The sequence below is a fragment of the Solanum pennellii genome, chromosome 9 (genome assembly GCF_001406875.1).
Source record: "Solanum pennellii chromosome 9, SPENNV200".
NCBI classification, from domain to species: domain Eukaryota; kingdom Viridiplantae; phylum Streptophyta; class Magnoliopsida; order Solanales; family Solanaceae; genus Solanum; species Solanum pennellii.
In genome coordinates, this window is record NC_028645.1 from 4,900,147 (window position 1) to 4,921,820 (window position 21,674).

Genomic DNA, 21,674 nt, shown 5'->3' on the forward strand with positions numbered 1-21,674 from the left:
AGTACCTCCATATGTGAACAGATAGCCTGTTTGTGATCGAGCTTTATGTGGGTCAGATAAATAACCTGCATCTGCATGACCAACAAGATCTGCACTATCTTTGTTAGTATAAAACAGACCCATATCACTAGTTCCCCTTAGATATCGCAATATATGTTTAACTTCATTCCAATGTCTTCGTGTAGGGGAAGAACTATATCTTGCTAACAAATTAACAGAAAATGCTATGTCAGGTCTCGTAGCATTAGCAAGATACATAAGTGTCCCAATTGCACTAAGATAAGGTATTTCTGGACCAAGAGGTTCCTTATTCTCTTCTTGAGGTCGGAATTGATCCTTACTCACTTCAAGTGATCGGACAACCACTGGAGCACTTAATGGATGTGCTTTGTCCATGTAAAATCGTTTCAATATTTTCTCAGTATAGGCAGATTGATGGATGAAGACCCCGTCTACTAAATATTCTATTTGTAGTCCAAGATAAATTTTTGTCTTTCCAAGGTCTTTCATCTCAAATTCTTTCTTTAGATATTCAATTGCCTTTTGAACCTCTTCTGGAGTTCCAATGAGATTAATGTCATCAACATAAACAGCAAGAATAACAAACCCCAATGTTGTTTTCTTAATAAATATACAAGGACAAATGACATCGTTTATATAACCTTGTTTTATCAAGTACTCACTGAGGCGATTATACCACATGCGCCCTCATTGTTTTAAGCCATATAATGACTTTGGTAATCTGATTGAATACTTTTTCCGAGATTTTGAACTACATGTTTCAGGCATTTTAAGTCCTACCGGAACTTTCATATAAATTTCATTATCAAGTGAACCGTAAAGATAAGCTGTAACCACATCCATTAGATGAATTTCAAGATTTTCATGTACAGCTAAACCGATGAGATATCAAAAAGTTATTGCATCCATAACAGGTGAATATGTTTTTTCATAGTCGACACCGGGTCGTTGAGAGAATACTTGTGCAACAAGGCGTGCCTTGTATCTTACAATCTCATTTCTCTCATTTCTTTTTCGTACAAAGACCCATTTATAGCCAATTGATTTAACATCACTAGGCGTTTGGACTACTGGTCCAAAAACCTCACGCTTAGCAAGTGAATTTAATTCTGATTGAATTGCTTCTTGCCATTTTGGCCAATCACATTTTTGTCGAGATTCTTCGACAGATAGAGGTTCAAGATCCTCATTTCCTTGCATAATGTTAAGTGCAACATCATATGTGAAAACATTATCCACTATGATTTTTGATCGATCTAAACTTATCCCATCACCTGTAGAACTTATTGAGAGTTCTTCATTTACTTGAGCTCGGGTTCACTGATCTCTTCAGAAATATCAGGATTAATCAGATCTTGAATTTCTTCGTGAGATTCTTTTGTAGAGTCATTTTTTTTGTATTTCTTTTTCTAAGATTTTCATCTTTTGAACCCAATGTCTACCACGCTTCAGGCGTATTTGTGATTCAGAAGCTATGACACTTGTAGATGGTCCTTTTGGGACGTTGATTCAGATAGACACATTTACTGCAAGAATATGTGACATTGTTATCCTTTTTGAATCAGTAAATGCGTCTGGCATTTAATTTGCTATGTTTTGCAAATGGATGATCTTCTGGACCTCTTGTTCACACAAGGGAAGCGTGGATCAAAATGAGATAATGATGAAACTTTCAATGCAATTTCACTTTTAAGTTTCTTTTTCTCTCCCCCTAATTGCGAAAAATTTATTTCATCAAATCGACAATCTGCAAATCTTGCTGTGAATAAATCTCCCGTCAATGGCTCAAGGTAGCGAATTATAGAGGGTGAATCAAACCCAACATATTTTGAGGGCCCATCTTGGTGCGCTGAGGTGGTGCTACAGGCACATGTACAACACATCCAAAAATTCGAAGATGAGCAATATTTGGTTCATGGTCAAATACCAATTTTGATGGGGAGTATTTATTATAATGAGTCGGTCTGAGACGAACAAGTGATGTTGCATGTAAGATAGCATAACCCCAAACAGTAGTAGGCAACTCACTTTTCATAAGTAGAGGTCTTGCTATCAATTGTAAACGCTTAATAAATTACTCAGCAAGGCCATTTTGAGTATGAACATGAGCTACAGGATGTTAACTTTTTATCCCTACCGATATGCAATAAGCATCAAAAGCTTGTGATGTGAATTCGCCAGCATTATCAAGCACGAATTGTCTTAATGGGATAATCTGAAAATTGCGCTCTTAATCGTATCATTTGTGCCAATAATTTTGCAAACGCCAGGTTGCGAGATGATAAGAGGCACACATGAGACCATCTTGAAGATGCGTCTATTAGGACCATAAAATATCTAAATGACCCACTAGATGGGTGAATAGGTCCACAAATATCCCCATATATTCGTTCTAAAAATTGAGGGGATTCAATGTTAACCTTTATTGGTGATGACCTAGTAATCAATTTGCCTTGGCAACAAGCAACACACGAAAACTCATCATTTGTAATAATCTTCAGGTTCTTTAATGAATGTCCATTTGAGTTTTCAATGATTCGTCTCATCATTATTGATCCAGGATGACCTATTCGGTCATGCCAAAGCACAAAAGTCTTTAAGTCAGTGAACTTTTGGTTTACGATAGAGTATGCTTCAATCGTACTTATTTTTGCATAATAAAGGCCATAAGATAAAGTTGATAATTTCTCCAACACATATTTCTGGTCTGAGACAATCTTGGTAATACTAAGGTATTCAACATTCATTTCATTTATTGTCTCAACATGATATTCATTTCGGCGAATATCTTTAAAACTTAATAGGTTTCTTGGGGATTTAGAAGAGAACAAAACATCTTCTATGACAAGTTTTGTCCCCTTAGGCAGAAATATAGTAGCTCTTCCGGAGCCTTTGATTAAGTTTGAATTATCAGAATTGTAGTAACATTTGCTTTTCATCAAAAATATATTATTTTTCTTAGTCATAATTTTATCATCGCTATGGTGCATTGACTCAAACTCAATGTCTTAACCATATAAGGCATGTTACGCCATAATTCTATAGGACTTGAACTCAATCATGGTGCATCAAAACTCAAATGATGTCTTACCCTTTTGGTGCGATAGAACTTGAATCTATCGTCTTATCCTCAAATATTTTTCATTATGGTGCATCCGGACTTTAACCTGATGTCTTACCTTTTTGGTGCGATGAAAGTTGAATCCATCGTCTTACCCTTAACCAACGGTATAATAGACCGAAGTACAACATGACTTATGCTTTGAGTCTTTCAAAACAATTAAAATAATATTCAAACTCATGCTATTTAAATTTTATACCTTCTTCCATTTACGAAGTTTGGTATAGCATGTCATATTTAACCAATAGTTGTATATATCTTTGGTTCCTGATAATTGTTAGTGACTGAATATTATTTTATTCTAAATCATAAAATATTTTAGAAAATACATACCTGATTTTATGCAAATAATACCTTGATTCTCATAACGAGATCAATCATGAGACGTGAGTCTTAAATATGTCATATGAAAAGTTAAAGTTAAAGTGTTGCTAAAAAAAAAGAAATATGTTATTCTTTTTGAAATATACCAAAAAGAAAATAAGAATATTCTTTTTGAAATGGAGGAAATAGTAATTTGTGTTGAACCCTTCTTCACCGTTCCCAAAGAATCAGCAATTTGATACCCAATCCAGCTACAATACTTGTCTCAGCTGAACCCATTTTTCACCAATGGCATGCCACTTATTTATTTATACCCACCCCCACCTCCGTTTACCCCCCGACCCCCCTCTCACTCTACAATCTTCTTCTTCCTCTGCCGCTTCATACTGTCGGCAAAATCTCCCAACACTCAATTTTCATTACAAAAAGGTGTTTTAATGAACCCCACTTAACAACCCATCAAGCCCCTTTTGTATATATTTATTGATATGCACTGTGTTTGATGAATTTGTAATGATGTGTATATACCCTTTTACGGGTTTTCCTTTTATTGTAATAAGTTTTAGTGTATTTGTGATTTTTCCTATAAAATATCAGATTGTGACTATTCAAGAATTCATGTAATCTTGGGATTGTGTATGGTTAGTTTATAAAATTGGAATTTTTGAGCTTTTGGGATTTTTTGGTTGCAGGGTTATAATTTTTATACTGGGAGGAAGAGGGTGGTTTGTTCAATGGCGACGGAGAACAAAGTGATTTCTGGTGATAGAATGCTGGTAAAGTTCATTTTTTAATGCTTTTTTTGGTTGTTTAGGATATGGGTTTGGCTTAACTAGTAAAGTTGCCTATTCGAGTGGTGAAAATAGCCTCTTTTGCAGAAATGCAAGATAAGTCTGCGTACAATAGTCTCTTGTGCTCCGGCCTTTCCTTGGAGGCTGGAGCGGCTCTTTTTAAGGAATTTGATGGGAATCTTTTGTTTTGGATTTTTCTTTTTAACTCTTGCTGATGATGGGACAAAATGGTTTTCTTAGTAAACAAATACAGTAGCTATTTAATTAAATTGGTTATGTTGTAATGTTAGTTTATTTATAATATTTGTTATTATATAGGTGTTTGTTCCGCCACATCCTCTGATTAAACACTGGGTTTCAGTTCTTCGAAATGAGCAGACGCCTTGCCCTGTTTTCAGTATGTGAAGATTTTCTAATTGATGTTATTATTTTTCATTCAAGAAATTATACTGCTTAAATTAGCTTTTGTTTGTTAGAAATTGTACTGAACTGGTGAAGTCCGAGTCTGTTACTGAATTTGGCCAAGTGTCTTTTATGTACTGAAAATATTAAGTTGCACCATTTGAAATTTATTCCTAAACGTGAGAAGTAATTTTGTGTCTACCTTGTCTCATTTTGGCACCTTCAGCCGTCCATAGCGTCCCACCTAATAAGAAGTATATTTTGAGGTGTACGCCGGAGTCCGGTCATGGGCAAACCATTTCAAGCTTTCCCTTTATGTGTGGTACTTGCACCTTTGTAATATGCAGCCATTTCTAATATTGTCTAATACTGTGCGGCTGTACATACATCATAATATCTACATTTATAAGTCACTCGTCTTGTGGCATATCGGCCTTAAAGACCGAATGGTCCATCTTATAGTACATTGTTAGTCTCACTACTATTGCATAGAACTTATTTCTACTCCGTTTGTTATCTTTCGATTGCATACAAAATTAAGTAACTATGTGGAGCTAGAGAAGCACCTAGAGATGTGACTTTAGTCAAAGCATGTTTAGGACCGGAGAATATCTAGGCTATGTCAAATCACATTAATGTTGTACTGTATCGATATCGGCAGATTCAGATTATTCTCTTTCCTGTTTAAAATGACTAATTAGGTTAATACTCATCTTCAATTCATTCTGCATGTATGATATATATTTGGCAGTCTTTTTCATAAAGTATATATCAATCGGCTGTTTTCCTTGTAGAGAATGCCATGGCTGAGCTAGGTAGATTGCTTATATATGAAGCTTCAAGAGATTGGTTGGTGAGTTCTGATAGTGCATTTATTGTTCTTATGTACGAAAAACTCTTTTAGTGTAATATTATGAATTCATTAAAATGTAGCAAACCTGGATGTTCGAATTGAAAATGACTTCATTTTGTTCTGATGTTTATGCAATTGAAGTAAAAGAAAACCACCCTTATCTATAAGCCATATTGATGCTAATGGTTTTGTGAACAATCTTCCTTGCCAAATGTTGATTTAAATACTTCTCGTCATCAATGCAGCCTACCATCGCAGGAGAGATCCAGTCACCAATGGGTATTGCATCTGTGGAATTCGTTGATCCAAGGGAACCTGTTGCAGTAAGCTTTTCTATATTCTCCATCTTTGTTGTCCAAAAATCCAGCTATTGCTTTCTAATCGACTCTTTCTTCTCCAGCCTGGTTTATCAATTTTGGTTTCTCTATGGGAACTGATTGACTAAATAACTCTGGTGGTTGTTTTTTTATAATATATTTGTGAGAAGCAATCTTGCATAAAAGAGATGAAGGTATGCCATGGTCATTCATGCACCCAATTCCTTGTTTTACAGATTGTTCCCATCTTGAGAGCTGGTCTGGCTCTTGCAGAGCATGCAACATCAATTTTGCCCGCTACAAAAACATATCATTTGGGTAAGGGCCAGTTATGATCATTTTAGCATAGGAAACTAGAATTTTCTCTTTTACTAACCTGTTGGTGTGGGTATCTATCGGAGTGCAAATTATAGATAAGTTAAGGTGATTGTACTTATAATGGTGTAAAAGTCTACTATTTCATACGAGTGTCATGTACATGATACCGCTCATTTATTTGCATCCCTACCATTTAAAACAGAGTTTCATTTTCAATCACATTTAAAACTATGTCAATCTAAGTTCCAAATCAAATGTAGCACTGCATTTTTGTTCTTTTTGTGTTTTTTCCCTTCTCATAATTTAATTCTTCTTTTCATTCTCAAATTAAGGAGTAAGCAGAAACGAACAAACACTTCAGCCCTCTGTCTACTTGAACAAGTAAGTATCTTTGTTGAAGCTGGACTGTTGCTTACTATAGTATCACTTGGGGTAAAATTTGTAACTCTTTTTGTCCATTCCTTAGGTTGCCTGATAAATTTCCTGAAGGTTCTCGTGTGATTGTTGTAGATCCAATGCTTGCAACTGGTACCAATACTTCTCCCCCTATATTTCTGTAAATTTCTTATTTATGGAACTCGTGGTCCATATATCAGTTATCTATTTCTAATCTATCTAAATGCTGAGATTCTACCTGTAGTTACTTGTCCAAAACAAGGTTGGGTCGAGCATTGCAGAATATTGACCAATAGGAGGGTCGCTCCCTGTTATTGTACTTATATTGCTTCTCTCCATCTCGCAACATAATAACAGCCAAGCACTTCCTTTAACCTAGCAAATAACTGTTAGGCTAGGCATATATTTTCCAGATCGTGCATAATCATGAGACGTGGGTCGAAAATTTTGTTCAACGGTTCTTGTCCTGAACTATGCTTTCTCTATTCCAGTTATATTGTTATCTCGTTCTCTGAATTGTTTTCAGTCTTGCACTGCCAAATTGCTGAAGTTCAATGAAGCTGAATCATTAAACAATTATAGGCTCCACCTTCGTGGGCTTTAATTTGTACAGTATTTGTTGGAGTAGAGCGACTTAGTTCTTTATAACAGACACTCTTAAATTATTCAAGTAGATGATGTGTTCAGCCATTCTGCTGAAATAATGAACCACAACCAATTTCCCTCCCCTTAAGAGTTGAAGCTCTAGGTTCTAATAATCAGAATGAGTAACCAAGATTGCACAGGGGGTGTAATAACCTTTGTCCTTGTAAGTATTCAAGGCTATGCGTATTCTTTGCGAGTCTTGTGAAGGAAGTACTTCCCCTGGAAATCCTCATTAAAGAGTCCAGATTAATTGCTACCGGACTTGGTCTATCTTTTTTGTGGCAAGCGTTTGTCTTTTCCTTCACTTGTTTAATGTGTGTATCTCGTAGAATGTACGGACAGACACATGTATAATCTCATCGTAGTAGCTATAAATCGTTAAGTTTTATGCTTTTAAAGTATTTGTTACCTGATTTGTTTTCTAATCTGACTGGATTCTACATCTTCGTAGGTGGTACAATTGTTGCAGCTATTGACCTAATAAAGGAACGTGGGGTTGACAATAGTCAGATTAAAGTGGTAGGTTCCCAACATACTCATTTATATTTATTTGCTAAACTATTCGTTTGCACCATATATTGCGACTGATGTTTTGCCACAAACCTTGCATGTTCAAATACAGTTTTGACATCCCTCTCTTTGACCTCTCAAGCAGTTACAGAATTTGCTTCAAAAGTTTTCAGAAAATCTCATCTTGTACATGTGTGAGAAAATGGAGTAACTCAATCAGTTTAGGTCGCTAATATACTTCTTCAATATTTTGATTGAACATTACTTCAGTGAGTGTTAGTTTTGAATTTTTGATGTCTCTAATTATGTATGCTTTCAACTCGCTGATTACATGACTTGCATCTTTCAGGTGTGTGCAGTGGCTGCTCCTCCTGCTCTCACAAAGCTCAGTGAGAAGTATCCACGGTAACTAGTTTAACAACTCCAACTTTTGTATCTATCTTCTGTATTTAAATCATTTCAGTAGATCTCCTGAACTGTCGTTTCTTTGTTTACCAGCTTACATGTATACGCTGGAATACTTGACCCAACTGTTAATGAGAAAGGGTAACCCATCATCGCACAACCTTTTACGTTGCTCACTTCTCTAAATAGTACTCCTGCATCATGCCATTACTGTTTCCGGTTATATAATTTTCAGGTTTATTATCCCCGGATTGGGTGATGCTGGAGACCGTAGCTTTGACACATGAAGTAAACACGAATCAGTTGATGAATTTTCTTGCCACTTCTTACATTCTTTATAGAAGTGAAACACGCCTTGTGATGACACGAGTTGGGCGTTGACCCCCCTTCCCCCCTCCCCAACCATGTTGCTTATCTTGTTTTCCACCACATCATTGTTTCCCAATTTTGGAACCTATGCCTCTGTTTCGTTTTTGGAAGGACGTGTAACGGGTAGAGAATATTGAAGAAGTGTGAAATAGCTTGAAATGAAGGTTATAACGCCAAAGTTTTGGCGATCTCATCATTTTTCTACAGTCTTATATCTGTTCTCGGAGGTCTTTTTGAAAGAACCTCTACCACCACAAGATAGGGGTAAGATGTGCACACGCTTTTAAGTTCAGAAACACAATTTTAAACTTCAATGTTGCAGATCGAAGTTTGATTCTGTTTTTGTAATTTTTGATTGATTTGTCCTCCAAACGATGAGTTTAATTTGCTTGGTATTGTTATTTGATTGGATTCTGAATTGATTCTCATGGAGTATTGAGTTTTGATGGAATGTGAGAATAGTGAAAAAAAAATCATGAAAGAGACATCACATTTCACATGGATATTACAACAAGATATTTATACTTTTTTTTATCTGTTTATGTCTGTATGCAATTAGTCTACTTGTTCTTTTAAAGAAAGAAAAAATGATCAAGTACCTTCTCGAAATTTCAAAGACACACCTTAATTATTCTAACATCCTATTACCTTTTGAACTTATCTTTTTTTTAAAAAAAAATTTGTGCACCCTTTTAGCTTATGAGAATTTAAATATATCTTACGCGCCTCAATTATGTGGAGTCACGGAGTGTGCTACGTAAGACGAAAGGTGTATAAAATTACAAAAAAAATAAGTTCAGGGGTAATAGGACTTTAGTTCAGTTAAGGTATGTCTCTGAGATTTTGATCATAGTATAGGAGGAGTATTTGTGCATTTTCCTTTTATAAAAAAAGAGGATAACTTTTGAAACATCGTATCAATAAACTACCGTTTATCAAACATGGGTTGCAATGAGATAGTGAAATCTATGCATTTTCGGGATTGAGCCCCATGGAAAAAATCTATTGGTGTGTGTCGAATTCAGTTAGATTTCAATACGAGTACCAGACATTAATCATCAGTAAGTACTAATGAAACTTTTCTGCTCATCTTGTCGTTTGATACAGTTAGAATATAACTTCTAAAAACTTTAATACTCACACTCCAAACTCATATCTTTTTTATCAGCATTCGAAGTTTATAACAAATTATTAAACACAACATCACATTATACTTAAAATTGAATCTTTCATATAATTAATGACAAAATAATTGACACCCACCCACATATATTCATCGAAAAAGAACAATAAAGAAAGAAATTAACAATCAATAAAAGTATGTTGTTAATCAACAAATCAAAAACCAATTCACTATACAATAATCACTAACCAAAACTATTAAAGCTAAAATATCGTATATCAAATCGATATCGAAGCTTAAAATGTAATGAATTTTTTGTGGATTTTGAACTGCGTATACATATATTCGATCGCTATACGCCACCATATCCACCATCACAAGTGCAACCACCAGTACCACTAGTTTTATCACCTTGAGAACGAGGCTTGCTGCTAAGACAACAACACAAGAGACCTAATAATAATATAACTAACCATACAGAAGCTAATGATTTTACATATTTCATGTAAAATCCCATAACTAAACAATATAGATTTATTTTTTTGACACAAAATTGAAGAGAACAACTTACTTAATTAGGAAAAAATAAGGTCTAATTATGGAAATATATATAAGTTTTTCTTGGAAAAAAGATAAGGGGAAGAATGTTGGAATAGGAAAAAGGAATAATGGGATCTTTTTGAAATTTGATTTTTAAGTTAAAGAGAGAAGGAGATAGTTTTTTTTTGGTTGATTGAAATAGTGGTCCATTTTTTTATTTTATTTTTGAAAGAAGCCAAGATAACATGGACCAGCCTGTATTAAATTAAAGATAACGACTAATCAATATAATTGTTAATTTATACATACGTCTCAAAATAAGTGACGTTTTTAAAAAAAACAAAATTATTTCGAGACAAGTGTTGTTCTAGAAATTCTAGGCAAAAATAATGATTGTTTTCAGTCATAACCATGAATTAACGTACTATTTCTTTTTAATATAAGATACAAGTTGTCATATAAGACACCACATATGACACCAGTCTTTTATTTATTTAATTTTATATAAGTTAAAGTGTCTACTTGCACACACCTAAAGTTGAAGGACAAAAATGACAACTGAGGTCAAGTTAAAAGATACGTATATATATTCTGCTAAAGCGATACTTATTTTGAGACGGAGGGAGTATATACTCCCCCGGAGGGTGGGGGGTGGGGTGGGGGGTTACAGATGAGAAGATCGAATCAGATTTGAATGGATTGAGCTAAATTTGATTAAATTGTAATCCACTAAAAAAAATCATCAGCGACAATTAATTAAATATGTACTTTTAGGGCCAACTAGGATTCTTTATATATGTCCCTAAAGTGTTTAGCGACATTGATTCTAATGACACTTAACTAATGCCGGTAAAGACTTTAACACTTTTTATTAATTTCAATATTTATTACCGCTAAAAGTTACTTTTGTTATAGTGATTCGCTGTTATAAATATGAATAAAATGGGTTTGATCAAATATAAACTGAGTAAAATGGTTCTAACTCAGTTTTACTCTTGTTCATTCTTTTATTTGTTTCTTTCCTTCTTCAATGTTTTTTTTCCTATTTATATAAAAACTTTAGCCCTCTTTGTTAATATATATATATATATATATATATATATATATATAAAACTGTGAAAAGATATATTTGATCTGATGATGCTAATTAGGTTACATGTAATTTAATTTATTACTTATACTTTAGTGTAAAGTCCCAGATTGTATCCATGAAGAATCATATCGGACACATAGTATATATCACTTTTCATGAGGTTAACTTTGCAGTTTGCACTAAAGTATTTAATGATTAATATGTCACATGTACAATCTGTTTACAGCCTCACAAGCTATACATCCACTTACTCATATTTTAATAATAATAATAATATATGATATATATTAAATAATATATATCGATATAAGGTAATATATATGATAAGGAGAATAAACAATTAGACACATTATAATAACAAATAAATTCACCTATAGCGTGCTGTAGTTGCTCAATAATAATTATGCAATATTTATAATGCTTACATACATATTTATGTAGCTTTAATTTAAAATATGCAATATTTATAATGTTTACATACATATTTATGTAGCTTTAATTTAAAATACAGGCGTAATAGATAGTCCTATTCAAAATTTGAAATTATTACATTGATTTCGATCAAATGTTTATATATATTTCAAACTCTTTTTTCTAAAATATATGTGGATCTTATCTCTATGTTTATAAGTTATTGTTATTATATTAATTATTCTTACTCGAAAGTCAAAATAAAACCAACTACTCTTATCAAATTTGAACCAACAATATTGCTTTACGTACGCATGATTCATGAGTATAATGGTGTTGTTAATACAGAACAGGTAATATTTAAACTTTAAAGATGATCAGAAAGCAATTTAGATTGTTGCAATTCTTATGACATATTTTTTTGTTTTTGTTAGTCTCAACAAATTTTTTATTTAGTAAATATTTAATGACATTATCAATATTTTAGTCATGTTGAATATTTGTTGTTTAGCAAAAAAATTCATGAGATGTGATAATTGTAAAATATTATCTTATCATATTTTTAAAATTTTGTATCAGGTTAAATTACATGACATAAAATATGACGGAAGTAGTAATAAGATAATAAGGAAAAGATACTTTTTCCACCACCCGCTTTTAATTCATGGCTTTTGTTTCTAAAGTAAAACGATAAAAATTTTGATTAATATTTCATGATACTTTTTAAATTTTATTGATATATATAGAAAATTGTAATATATAATACTTTTTACATAATTATTAAATATTTAAATTTTTTATTTAAAATATTAAATTAATATAAAATTAGTCAAATTAACTTTTAAAAAATATAATATAACAAAAAAAAGTGATAGGAGAAAGCATTTTTTTTTTTAAAAAAAAAAGCATCTTTCTTTAGTCAGCCAAATGCATGGCACTTTTCGATGTTCTCGTTGTCGTGTGATTTCTCTACACATGTCATACACTTATTTCCCCTTGTGGCCTCGTGTCTTAATTTATTACTTTCTCGTTCATTTTTAGTGTATTAGCATATAAAAAATAATTTTTTTATTTAATCTTAGCATTGATGATTAATTTTCCAAATACATTAAAATTTATTTATTTATTTATTTAAAGCTATTAACAAATATATTAGTTTTTAAAGTTAGTCATGTAACATCTCATGTGAGAGAAGAATATTAACATAACGTGCATTACAAATTTGAAAACACAAAATTTACTTAGATTTCTTGTGCTTCATGTTGAGTTGACTATAAGTTCACGTTCTACAATAATAGTTAATAAACTATGTCACACTAACTTTCCACCCAAATCATTTGACACCCCCACAAATGGCCTAAAACAAGTGTAACACGTTCCAAATGTCAATTTAGCAAAAGAAGACAAAAATATCTACATTATGGCTCGTATTATGATTGACAATTCCTCAATATTTTCCACACGATACTTTTTATGTTGCAACATATCGCTTAAGGACTACAAGATTAGTGATTATTTCGATACATTCTACAGATTTTTTATTTAAGACCACAATTCAAAAATCTATTTTTTAAAACATTGTCTAAAATAAAATAAATAGACAAATAAATTGAAACTGAGATAGTATTCTATCTAGCAAAAGTACAAATCACAAGGAAAAAAACAAAGAGACAAATGGCTCAATAATGATCGAGTTATTGAATAAAAATAATCACCGGATGTAAACGGCCATGTGCTGTCAGTTAAGTCAATGACAAATTGCTCAAAGCTTAGCGTTTTGTCCATTTTGGTTAGATATAAAATCAAGAGACACCCTCTGTGCGTTTTCCTAGAAAAAAAGTGACCATTTTGACTCCGAACTCCCAAATACCCAAGAAAGCAAGTAATCAAACAAATTAAGCGTTGTTAACCAATAACGCGATTTGAAAAAAGATCCTAAAGAAAAGAGACACCCCAGGAATATTTATAGTACACCAGGCAAAAACTTTAACCTGAACTCAGCTTTACTGCAGTTTTGAACAGTAAGAGTAGTAAGGAGTTTCTTAAAGACATTAAGAATGAACTTCTAATACAGACCCCAACTTCCTGGGAAATACTTACTGTGCACCTATGTCCATAACTAATTTTTAGACGTACATGAATGGTAGAAGTCAGTACCAAATGATATGGTAAGAATTCAAGGAAATTTACAACCTGTGGCTGATCTGCAGATATCGCAGATTGTTACTTGAGAAAGCTGCCACGTCAAAGAAAACTATAGATTGCACCATCCACACTATATTAAAGCTCAGCACGATATAGCAAAGTCTCCAGAACTGCTGCTCCTATACAAATAGCAAAGAGGCTGTTACTACATGTCCAATGTAACGTAGTAGTGAACAACAATACAAGTCAACAAAAAGTTGGTAGAAAGCTATCTGGGATCTATTAGCTTTTATGCTTCAAAGCTTAAACGACAACTGTGATATAATAAGAGTTCTATTAAACTGAACTGTATAAGATAACTGGTAAAATCATAGAATGAGAGGCCAATGTGGGAGCTCACAGTTTCATGCCTCTCTACTTTGACCTAGCTCTGATTTAGTCACCTTTTAATTTTTAAAGCTAAACTGCCTAAGACTGCTTGATAAATCAATTAGAGACCCCGGAAACTATCCAATGAACCCAGCAATTATCACCAATGAAGGGGAAAATAAAAATCAAGAGATGTCGAAGACCATATTAATTAATCTTTAGAGGAACTGAGGTATACAGTCAAACCTCTCTATAGTGGCAGTGTTCGATGCTTAGATCTCATTTGACTGTTATAAACAAACGTATGCAAAATTAGAAAAGAGTATGAACCTAAAAAAGGCAAACACATAGTAGCCTTTCCTCGTGAAGTAACCGATAGACACCATTTATATACAATTTTTTTCCTTTTAGATATCCGTACTTGAATTTATGATGTATATGATATTAATGATGATTACCGTATATATTTTAAGATTTTATTTTATACATGATATATTTCTTACAATATATACACTATTTTTTGATGACCTACAAGATATACACTATTCGAGTACAACTATTACAGAGATACGATGAGTGTACTGCTATAATGAAATGTTATTGTTGTTATAGGTAGAATGGGAATGCTATTATAGAGAAGTAAAATATAACATGGAAAATCTATTCCGGAGAAAATCAGGCCATTCTAGCGAAATAACGTTATAAGGAATGACCATTATAACAAGGTCTGACAGTACTTGGAACACATGTTGCTGTTTCCACAACAAAAGATGAAAACTTAACAGAAAGGTCCAAGAAACATAAGGTTACCTGCTTAGGGATTCGCAGGCATAAAACCAACATGAAGTCAATAAATATATATTAGAGCCAAATGATAAAATGCCACGAAGATATAATAAATGATACAGTGACTCATCATGCTTGAAACATAAGGCTTAATACATAGTTTACCCCGGAGCTTGTAACCAAATGCCTTTTACACACCTCTCCTTTTCGGAGAATCTTTTACACACTAAACGTTTCACAAAGTGCGTCTAATACACACCCCTTTTGCTAAAATCTACTAAAATATTATGAAGGTGTAAACATGGCATGCTGAGTGAAATTTCATGTAGATTTTTGCAGCTAAATACTAGTACTGCATTTCTAAATAACACCTCTTTTCTTCTTTGACAATTCACCAATATACATCTCTCTTTCTCTACTGTGAAGCACAAAGCTGAACTTACTCACTTTACCGTTAACAAGATTCCACTGCAATACCAACGCAAAAGCTCAATGTTACTACAACAAGGAGCTTGTAAAACTAAACTCCAACTTCTCTTTTGTTTGAAATCACAAATTCAGCAAATGGGTGCTTATTTCCTCTCCACTTCCTTTCATCTGTTTCTTGCTTTCTTGTATCAACCCCCTTTTGTGAAAGTTTTTGTTTCCTCTGTTTCTTACATTTCATTGCCATTTTTTCATGCAACCGGCCAGCACTTATTCACCATTTTTTATCTAGATTCTAATGTTTTGAAAAGTTGGTGGAAACATCCTTTCTGAAGCTTGCTCCATGGATAGCAACGGAGATGAAGGTGAATTTAAGGCAAGGGAGGAGTAAAAATGGGTCTTTTAACCCTTGTAGAGTCAAAATAAGTGTTGGGATTTGTTGACACCACAGACAGACCGCTGATATGAGTAAGGAACAAAAACATAATTAAGCTTTCACGCGCTGTTTTGTTAGTGCTTGACGCACATGCCAGTTGAGCAAAAGACTCTCCATGAAACTCTGGTGTGTAAAAGGTTTCCGTAAAGGAAAGGCATATATAAAAGGGATTTAACCACAAGATCCAGTGGTAAACTTAGTGAATAGAAGTTCTCATTTTGTTCATATTTTTGTGATTCAGAACAACTTACAAAGCATCTTCAACTTTATTTTCTTTAGCTCCTAGAATCCCTTGGACAAGTTACTCTCAAAAATATTTTAGCATTTTTGCCAGCAACAAATTTAGCATGTCTATATCTTTTCTATATCTTTATAATACAATTTCTATACCACAGAAGAAGTCGGTCTCTAAAGTAATACAACTTTCTTCAAGTACATTTCGAATAGCCTGTAGATCCAACCTCTCATAGGTTTACACGATCCTCAGCTTTTCCATGCTCAAGTCGAGTCAATCGCAACATCAAAAGTTTGATAAGCACATGTTTGACAATATAGCTTCTTTGACACTAATCCAAACAAGGATATGCAAGCCCGTGAGGGAAATGAAAAGAGAGGCATATCATTTCCTTGGCAGAAATAACAAGTATTCAATCAATCCTCATCTGGCTATCTAATCAGACACTTATTTGTTTTAAATTGCAGAGAGGTTTTGGAAAATAACAACTCGACAACTATTGTTCTTTAGTTTTAGAAAGGTAAACAAACTAAATAGCTCATTCAAGGGTAGAAAATTGTACTAGTAAGTAAAAGTAAGATTATTTCAAGCATAAATAAACCATGTTAATTTACAGACACAGGGGAAACAAAACAAACAGCCCATACAAGCATAATGAAGAATGAATAAACATAATGGAAGATCTCAGGATAGTAACTAACACGAAGTGGACTCCGTGGAAGCTACAGCTCGCTATAGTTGCGCCAGACAGCTCGAAATTCCTCACGGAATGTGTTAAGGCGAGCCTTCAGATTAGGTGTCCTAAAGCTTGCATGAAGAAGAGTGACTGAGAGAGAGCGAAGACAGAGAGAGAGTCATTATTCATGCTGCAACAAAGGATTCGGAATAATATATTTCATAAGAAGAAAGAGAGTACTTACAAAGAAGCCCTATAGCCAATGCCCATAAGACAGTTAAGAGGCCACATGAAGCAAACCAAAGGAAGAAACTCGCTGCAAAATGTAGAGAAAGGAGCACAACACCATTTCATCTCAAAACTACTGAAGTTTCAATAGTAAAGAAAAAGCATAGAGAGAAAGGAATAATGAAGCAATAAAAGAGCCTAAAGCTTCCCATACCTAGAGAGAATATTAAGACAAACACCCAACGAGGCCTTCCACAAATGAAAATTGCTCGTTTAGCAGATGGACGCCCTCGAATAACAGGCCTGAAAATGATCAAATATGTTTCAGCATCAGTAGTGCATCTGGCTTACTTTTAAATTTCAAATTTATGCAGACTCACGTGAGTGGAGGCCTCATTTTTGCAGCTAAATGAGGAGAAAACTGCCTGACAGTTCTTGTCACCTTCTCACTGAAAGTGCCTGCGAAACTGGTGGAACAAATATTAACAACATGAAAAAGATGCAATAACAAGATGCAAATGAAGCTAGGGGGCTTTCATTCACATCTTAGTTTTCAGAGAGGTCAACTTCCTCCAGTACCATTCAAAATTGTTATACATGAGTTACTTACTTTAAAAGGGCATTTTTGTCTTTAAATTGTTTAATCAACACACTCTTAATCTACGTATTCTTATTCCACATTCTATCCCTCATAAAAAGTACATAGATTCATGCATTACTTAATGCTGGTAAAGTTTATACCAATCAAACAATGCATTAATTATACGATGATTATTTTTCTTATGCAAACAAACAGTGTATTATCTTATGGGGTTTTTATGCAGGGATTAATCATTCCAGTAGAATGAACCAAACGACCTCTTATATTTCTCATGCTTTTCCATGCTAACAGATAAGCTGCAGACAATGTAACTAAGTGCACAGATAGACGCTGATAACAATTATTCCATGAAAGTATTGACCCATCCCCAGAAACTTGACATCAACTCTACATTGAGATATATTCATTCTGGTTAAGGCTAAGGGCAACCGGTGAAAAGATTATCAACCAGGAAGAGGAAAGGAAAAATACTTTCCTATGAAGCATCCAGGTACAAGCAAAGGCTTCCAAAAAAATTGAGATGGTTACTCACGTTTCTTTCCATTTGAAGGGCAGGTTGCTCAAGTATAAGGGGAGATGTTAGTTCCTTATCCTTAAAGTTCATATTTTTTAAACATTTCTGCATTTGGAGTACTCTTTCCTTGCAGTACACACAATATAAAGAGCGACCCACATTTGAGTTTTAGAGCTCAATAAGTCCTAATAAATAACTATATGCTAAAAACATTATTATCAACCCTTCAGGGAATCGAGGAAAAACTAAGAAGGTTGGTTGAGAATCCAGAGTATCAAATCTAGAAAAGCATCTGGTTGGATCAAGCACATCTTTATCTATTTTTCTAAGTTAGTTCAATTCAATCTTGAGAGATGTGACTGAAGAATATAAGCAAAAGGAAGAAAGAAAGAGAAGAACAGGGTCTTATCCCACCCAAGATGTCACATCATGTTACCTTTTGCATGAGCAAAGAGAGATATGGCTTCTAAAGTCACATACTCACTAAAACACCATAAATGTTAAGGGAACTTGGGCTGAGGACTTCTTTTTGAGAAGACAATCAAATAATATAAACTTGTTAACCTAGTCGTTGCAAGGGAAAAGAGAACCTAAATGGGAGTCCAAGCAAGCCATTTACAACCACATTGTAGACAAATATCCTCTTATTCTTTTTGCCTTAATGAGTAATCTAAGAAATACCTTTAGCCAAAAAAGAAAGCGGGGGTAGCTTAGTTATCCATAAGAAAAACCAACTGACCAATTTCATGGGAAACTGATTTATAACCAGAAAATAGATGTGGACGGTATGATTGTCAAGTCTCACCAATCTTGAAAAAGTTATATAGTGCTTAATATATACACATATTACTACGATATAGCATTGTCGGTTTCTATAGACATATTCCTCCATCTTACGTACTATTTTTTATAACTATGGCGTCCGAGTCAGCTTGCGCAACTTGACTAATTCCACAAGATACTTATCACCTCCCACCAGCAAGTTGTATGAGATAACTTTGTCCATCGAGGCAAGAAGTCTATAACATATGGGAAGAAAATCACCAAGTGTTTTGTCTCTACAGGAATTTGAACCTGAGACCTCAAGGTGTTCATTGATCACTCGACCACACCCTAGTGGTGTATTTCTTGAGTGAGTCAATGTGTTTCTCAACTTCGGCTTGGATTCTTAGTACTTTTGACTGCTATGAGATATTCTCTCACATTCTATTTGTACAGATTGAAGCATCGAGGAAACATCAATTTGCTAATAGATTTCATTAGCCCAACCAAATATTGTTTGTTTTTGAAAGATGATAATGCAAAGACTTACCCCCCCAAAAAAAACACTAACCTAATTGATGTAATTTTTTGTCTACAAGCAAAATCTTGAGGACTAAAAGAAAACCTAACAGCAGTCAGAAGTATTACAAATAAGAATCCAAGTTGAAGCATAAAAACACATTGATTCACATCAAGCAGAACAGCATGTCATCTAATAGTCCAAAAATAACTCAGTAGAGTAGTCAATCCTATACATCAATCCAAAACATATCCAGGTGAGCAAAGAAGTTACTCTGACTTTCTCTAAATATTATACAATGTAAGCAAGCATGAATAACATATTAAGCCAAAAATACTTAGCATAGTAGGCAGAAGCAGAAAAGGGAAGTATAATCAATCTTGATTTAATAAGAAAAAAATTATGATGGAAAGCCAAAAATCTAATCAGATAATGCAACAAATTATTACTCATGGATATAACAGTCGATAAGTAAAATACCTATCATTTAGGAAAGCAATACTAAGAGTGGTCAAAAAAGCAGCAACAATAGCAAGTGGCCTCCTAAGAAACCCCAGTGCTGCAATACAAAAAGCACATGAAGTTATTGATAAGTCCAAAGAGAATACACAGTGTAATCATCATATCTCTACTGAGTAATGCATGATTATTTGTCTCTTACCAAGAATAGCCACAATCATAATGAAGTAATTTGTCCGGTAGCTGCAACCATATACAGAAAAAGAAAATCCAAGGAACCAGTATTAGTAAAGTTTCTCCACAAGTTTGAAACCCTATAGCACCACTTAAGTAATAATTTTTACAATTCATCTTGTGATCCGCAATTCAGGGCTTTGATCTCAGTACCAAATTTTGAAAAGAACTTTTATCAAGTAAAACTTCCGATTCCAATGACAACACACATGAACTAGTAGCTTCTTAAAAAGTACATTTCCTTCTGCAAAGTAGATATCAGTAAACTTATCCAACGCTGGTCCGTGCATTCAATTTATTAAAAAATTTAGAAAATCAGGTAATGTTTTACCATCAACTAATCTACTGAAAAAACATTAATCCATACATTCAATTGATTAAAAAGTTACAGCCTCTATGAAAACTTAATTCGGAAGTAACTTACATATCTGAACAATGTTCATTTTGCCTAAAAACACAAGTTATCAATTTACTATCAAGCACAAATTCGCATTGACTTGATTCAAAATTTATAAGATCTCGAAAAAAAAAAACTATCTATCAATAATCAACTTACCAAATTCTAATTCCTTCGTTTAATTGATTAAAAATTAGCACATCTCGGAGTATTTTAGCAAGGAATTACGAAAAGCTAATCAATTGATGAAAACTAATTCCATTCCTTCTAATATAAACTTTTGAAGCTATAACAATTAATCGACTTATCAATCCTAACTAATGCAGACAATAGATTCAGAAACCAAATCAACTTGAAATTTTTAGCTAGAAACAAACTTAAACGTTAATACGCTTATACAATTACCTTATAATTACAGGTATACTGAGATAAAATGGAGAAGCTTACTAGTAAAGATTGCACTTGACTCGACTGTTCCATTTGGATGAAGATCGGGGGAAAGTAAATCGGGAGAAGAATTCAGATGGCGGACGCGGCGGAGATGACCAGTCGACCTCGCGTAGAGCCTCGATCAGATCTTCTGTGGTTACGGTGCCCCAATCCATTTTTCGCCTTTGATTGATTCACGAGAAATCCTGTTGAAATTTTCGTGCAAGAGAAGTTTTTTCAGAAAGGAGAAGAAAAAAAAAATGATCGGAGAATTAATTTTCGAATTAACAATGATTGTGTTTTTGAGGATGAAAAGAGACGTGTTAAAGGGAGAGAGACTATATACTCTGAAAAAAAGTAAAATTAAAAAATTTATGTCTGAGCCCGGGTTCGAACCGGGGACCTCTAGTGTGTGAGACTAGCGTGATAACCGACTACACCACCCAGACTTTGATGTTCAATATTGACAAAACATTGTACTTGATATATTCAAACAACCTAGAGAGAAAATAAGCTTGTGTTTGCCTGTCTAGTTTTACGGAGAAATTTGTGTTGGGATTAGTTATGATGGATTATTTTTATGGGTTGTCTGGTTTGTCAAACATTTCACAATTTCTAAAAGTAAGTTATTTGTCTATAAACATACATTCTATGAGTAAGTTGTTTGTTTTTTTAATTGTTAAAGACGTATTTTTGTTTATTTTATATTTTTTATTTTGAAATAAGTTATTTCGAAATTAGTATTTCACCCGCAAGTAAAGATAACTTAGCTCAATCATAGTTATTAAAATTAAAAAATTATCCCCAAATTATCTTTT

General features: G+C 33.6%; 2 protein-coding genes and 1 non-coding gene across 4 annotated transcripts; 1 reads left to right on the forward strand and 2 right to left on the reverse strand.

Annotated features, from left to right (window-relative positions):
• The first annotated feature begins 3,671 nt into the window (after window positions 1-3,671).
• LOC107031737 (uracil phosphoribosyltransferase) lies at window positions 3,672-8,900 on the forward strand. The gene is made up of 12 exons (XM_015233198.2): window positions 3,672-3,895; window positions 4,159-4,242; window positions 4,576-4,654; window positions 5,454-5,512; window positions 5,758-5,835; window positions 6,066-6,147; window positions 6,480-6,528; window positions 6,614-6,675; window positions 7,640-7,707; window positions 8,048-8,103; window positions 8,197-8,244; window positions 8,339-8,900. Exons 1-12 carry the CDS (start codon window positions 3,755-3,757, stop codon window positions 8,388-8,390), a joined length of 858 nt encoding a protein of 285 aa, XP_015088684.1. The 5' UTR covers window positions 3,672-3,754; the 3' UTR covers window positions 8,391-8,900.
• A 4,675-nt stretch (window positions 8,901-13,575) lies between these two features.
• Window positions 13,576-21,172, reverse strand: LOC107029330 (PRA1 family protein A1-like). 2 transcript variants are annotated; one of them, XM_015230722.2, is made up of 8 exons: window positions 20,875-21,172; window positions 19,999-20,039; window positions 19,818-19,896; window positions 17,321-17,407; window positions 17,155-17,243; window positions 16,957-17,028; window positions 16,738-16,862; window positions 13,576-13,957 (listed from the first exon to the last, which is right to left on the reverse strand). In XM_015230722.2, the coding sequence occupies exons 1-7, from the start codon at window positions 21,030-21,032 to the stop codon at window positions 16,759-16,761; spliced, it is 630 nt and encodes a 209-aa protein (XP_015086208.1). In that variant the 5' UTR covers window positions 21,033-21,172; the 3' UTR covers window positions 13,576-13,957; window positions 16,738-16,758. The 2 variants fall into 2 exon arrangements, with proteins under 2 accessions (XP_015086208.1, XP_015086207.1); XM_015230721.2 differs by having other exon boundaries at window positions 13,576-13,963.
• A 59-nt stretch (window positions 21,173-21,231) lies between these two features.
• TRNAV-CAC lies at window positions 21,232-21,305 on the reverse strand. The gene has a single exon. It is a non-coding gene; the product is annotated as a tRNA-Val (tRNA).
• Between the last annotated feature and the right edge of the window lie 369 nt (window positions 21,306-21,674).

What these genes read in the sequence shown, in the direction of transcription:
- LOC107029330 (XM_015230722.2), bottom strand. Translation starts at nt 21,032, where the DNA reads ATGGATTGGGGCACCGTAACCACAGAAGATCTGATCGAGGCTCTACGC. An exon ending in AAAATGAGGCCTCCACTCAC is followed by an intron (nt 17,244 to 17,320) that starts GTGAGTCTGCAT and finishes GATCATTTTCAG; the next exon opens with GCCTGTTATTCGAGGGCGTC. An exon ending in TGTCTTAATATTCTCTCTAG is followed by an intron (nt 17,029 to 17,154) that starts GTATGGGAAGCT and finishes TACATTTTGCAG; the next exon opens with CGAGTTTCTTCCTTTGGTTT.
- LOC107031737 (XM_015233198.2), top strand. Translation starts at nt 3,755, where the DNA reads ATGGCATGCCACTTATTTATTTATACCCACCCCCACCTCCGTTTACCC. An exon ending in ATCCAAGGGAACCTGTTGCA is followed by an intron (nt 5,836 to 6,065) that starts GTAAGCTTTTCT and finishes CTTGTTTTACAG; the next exon opens with ATTGTTCCCATCTTGAGAGC. An exon ending in CCCTCTGTCTACTTGAACAA is followed by an intron (nt 6,529 to 6,613) that starts GTAAGTATCTTT and finishes TCCATTCCTTAG; the next exon opens with GTTGCCTGATAAATTTCCTG.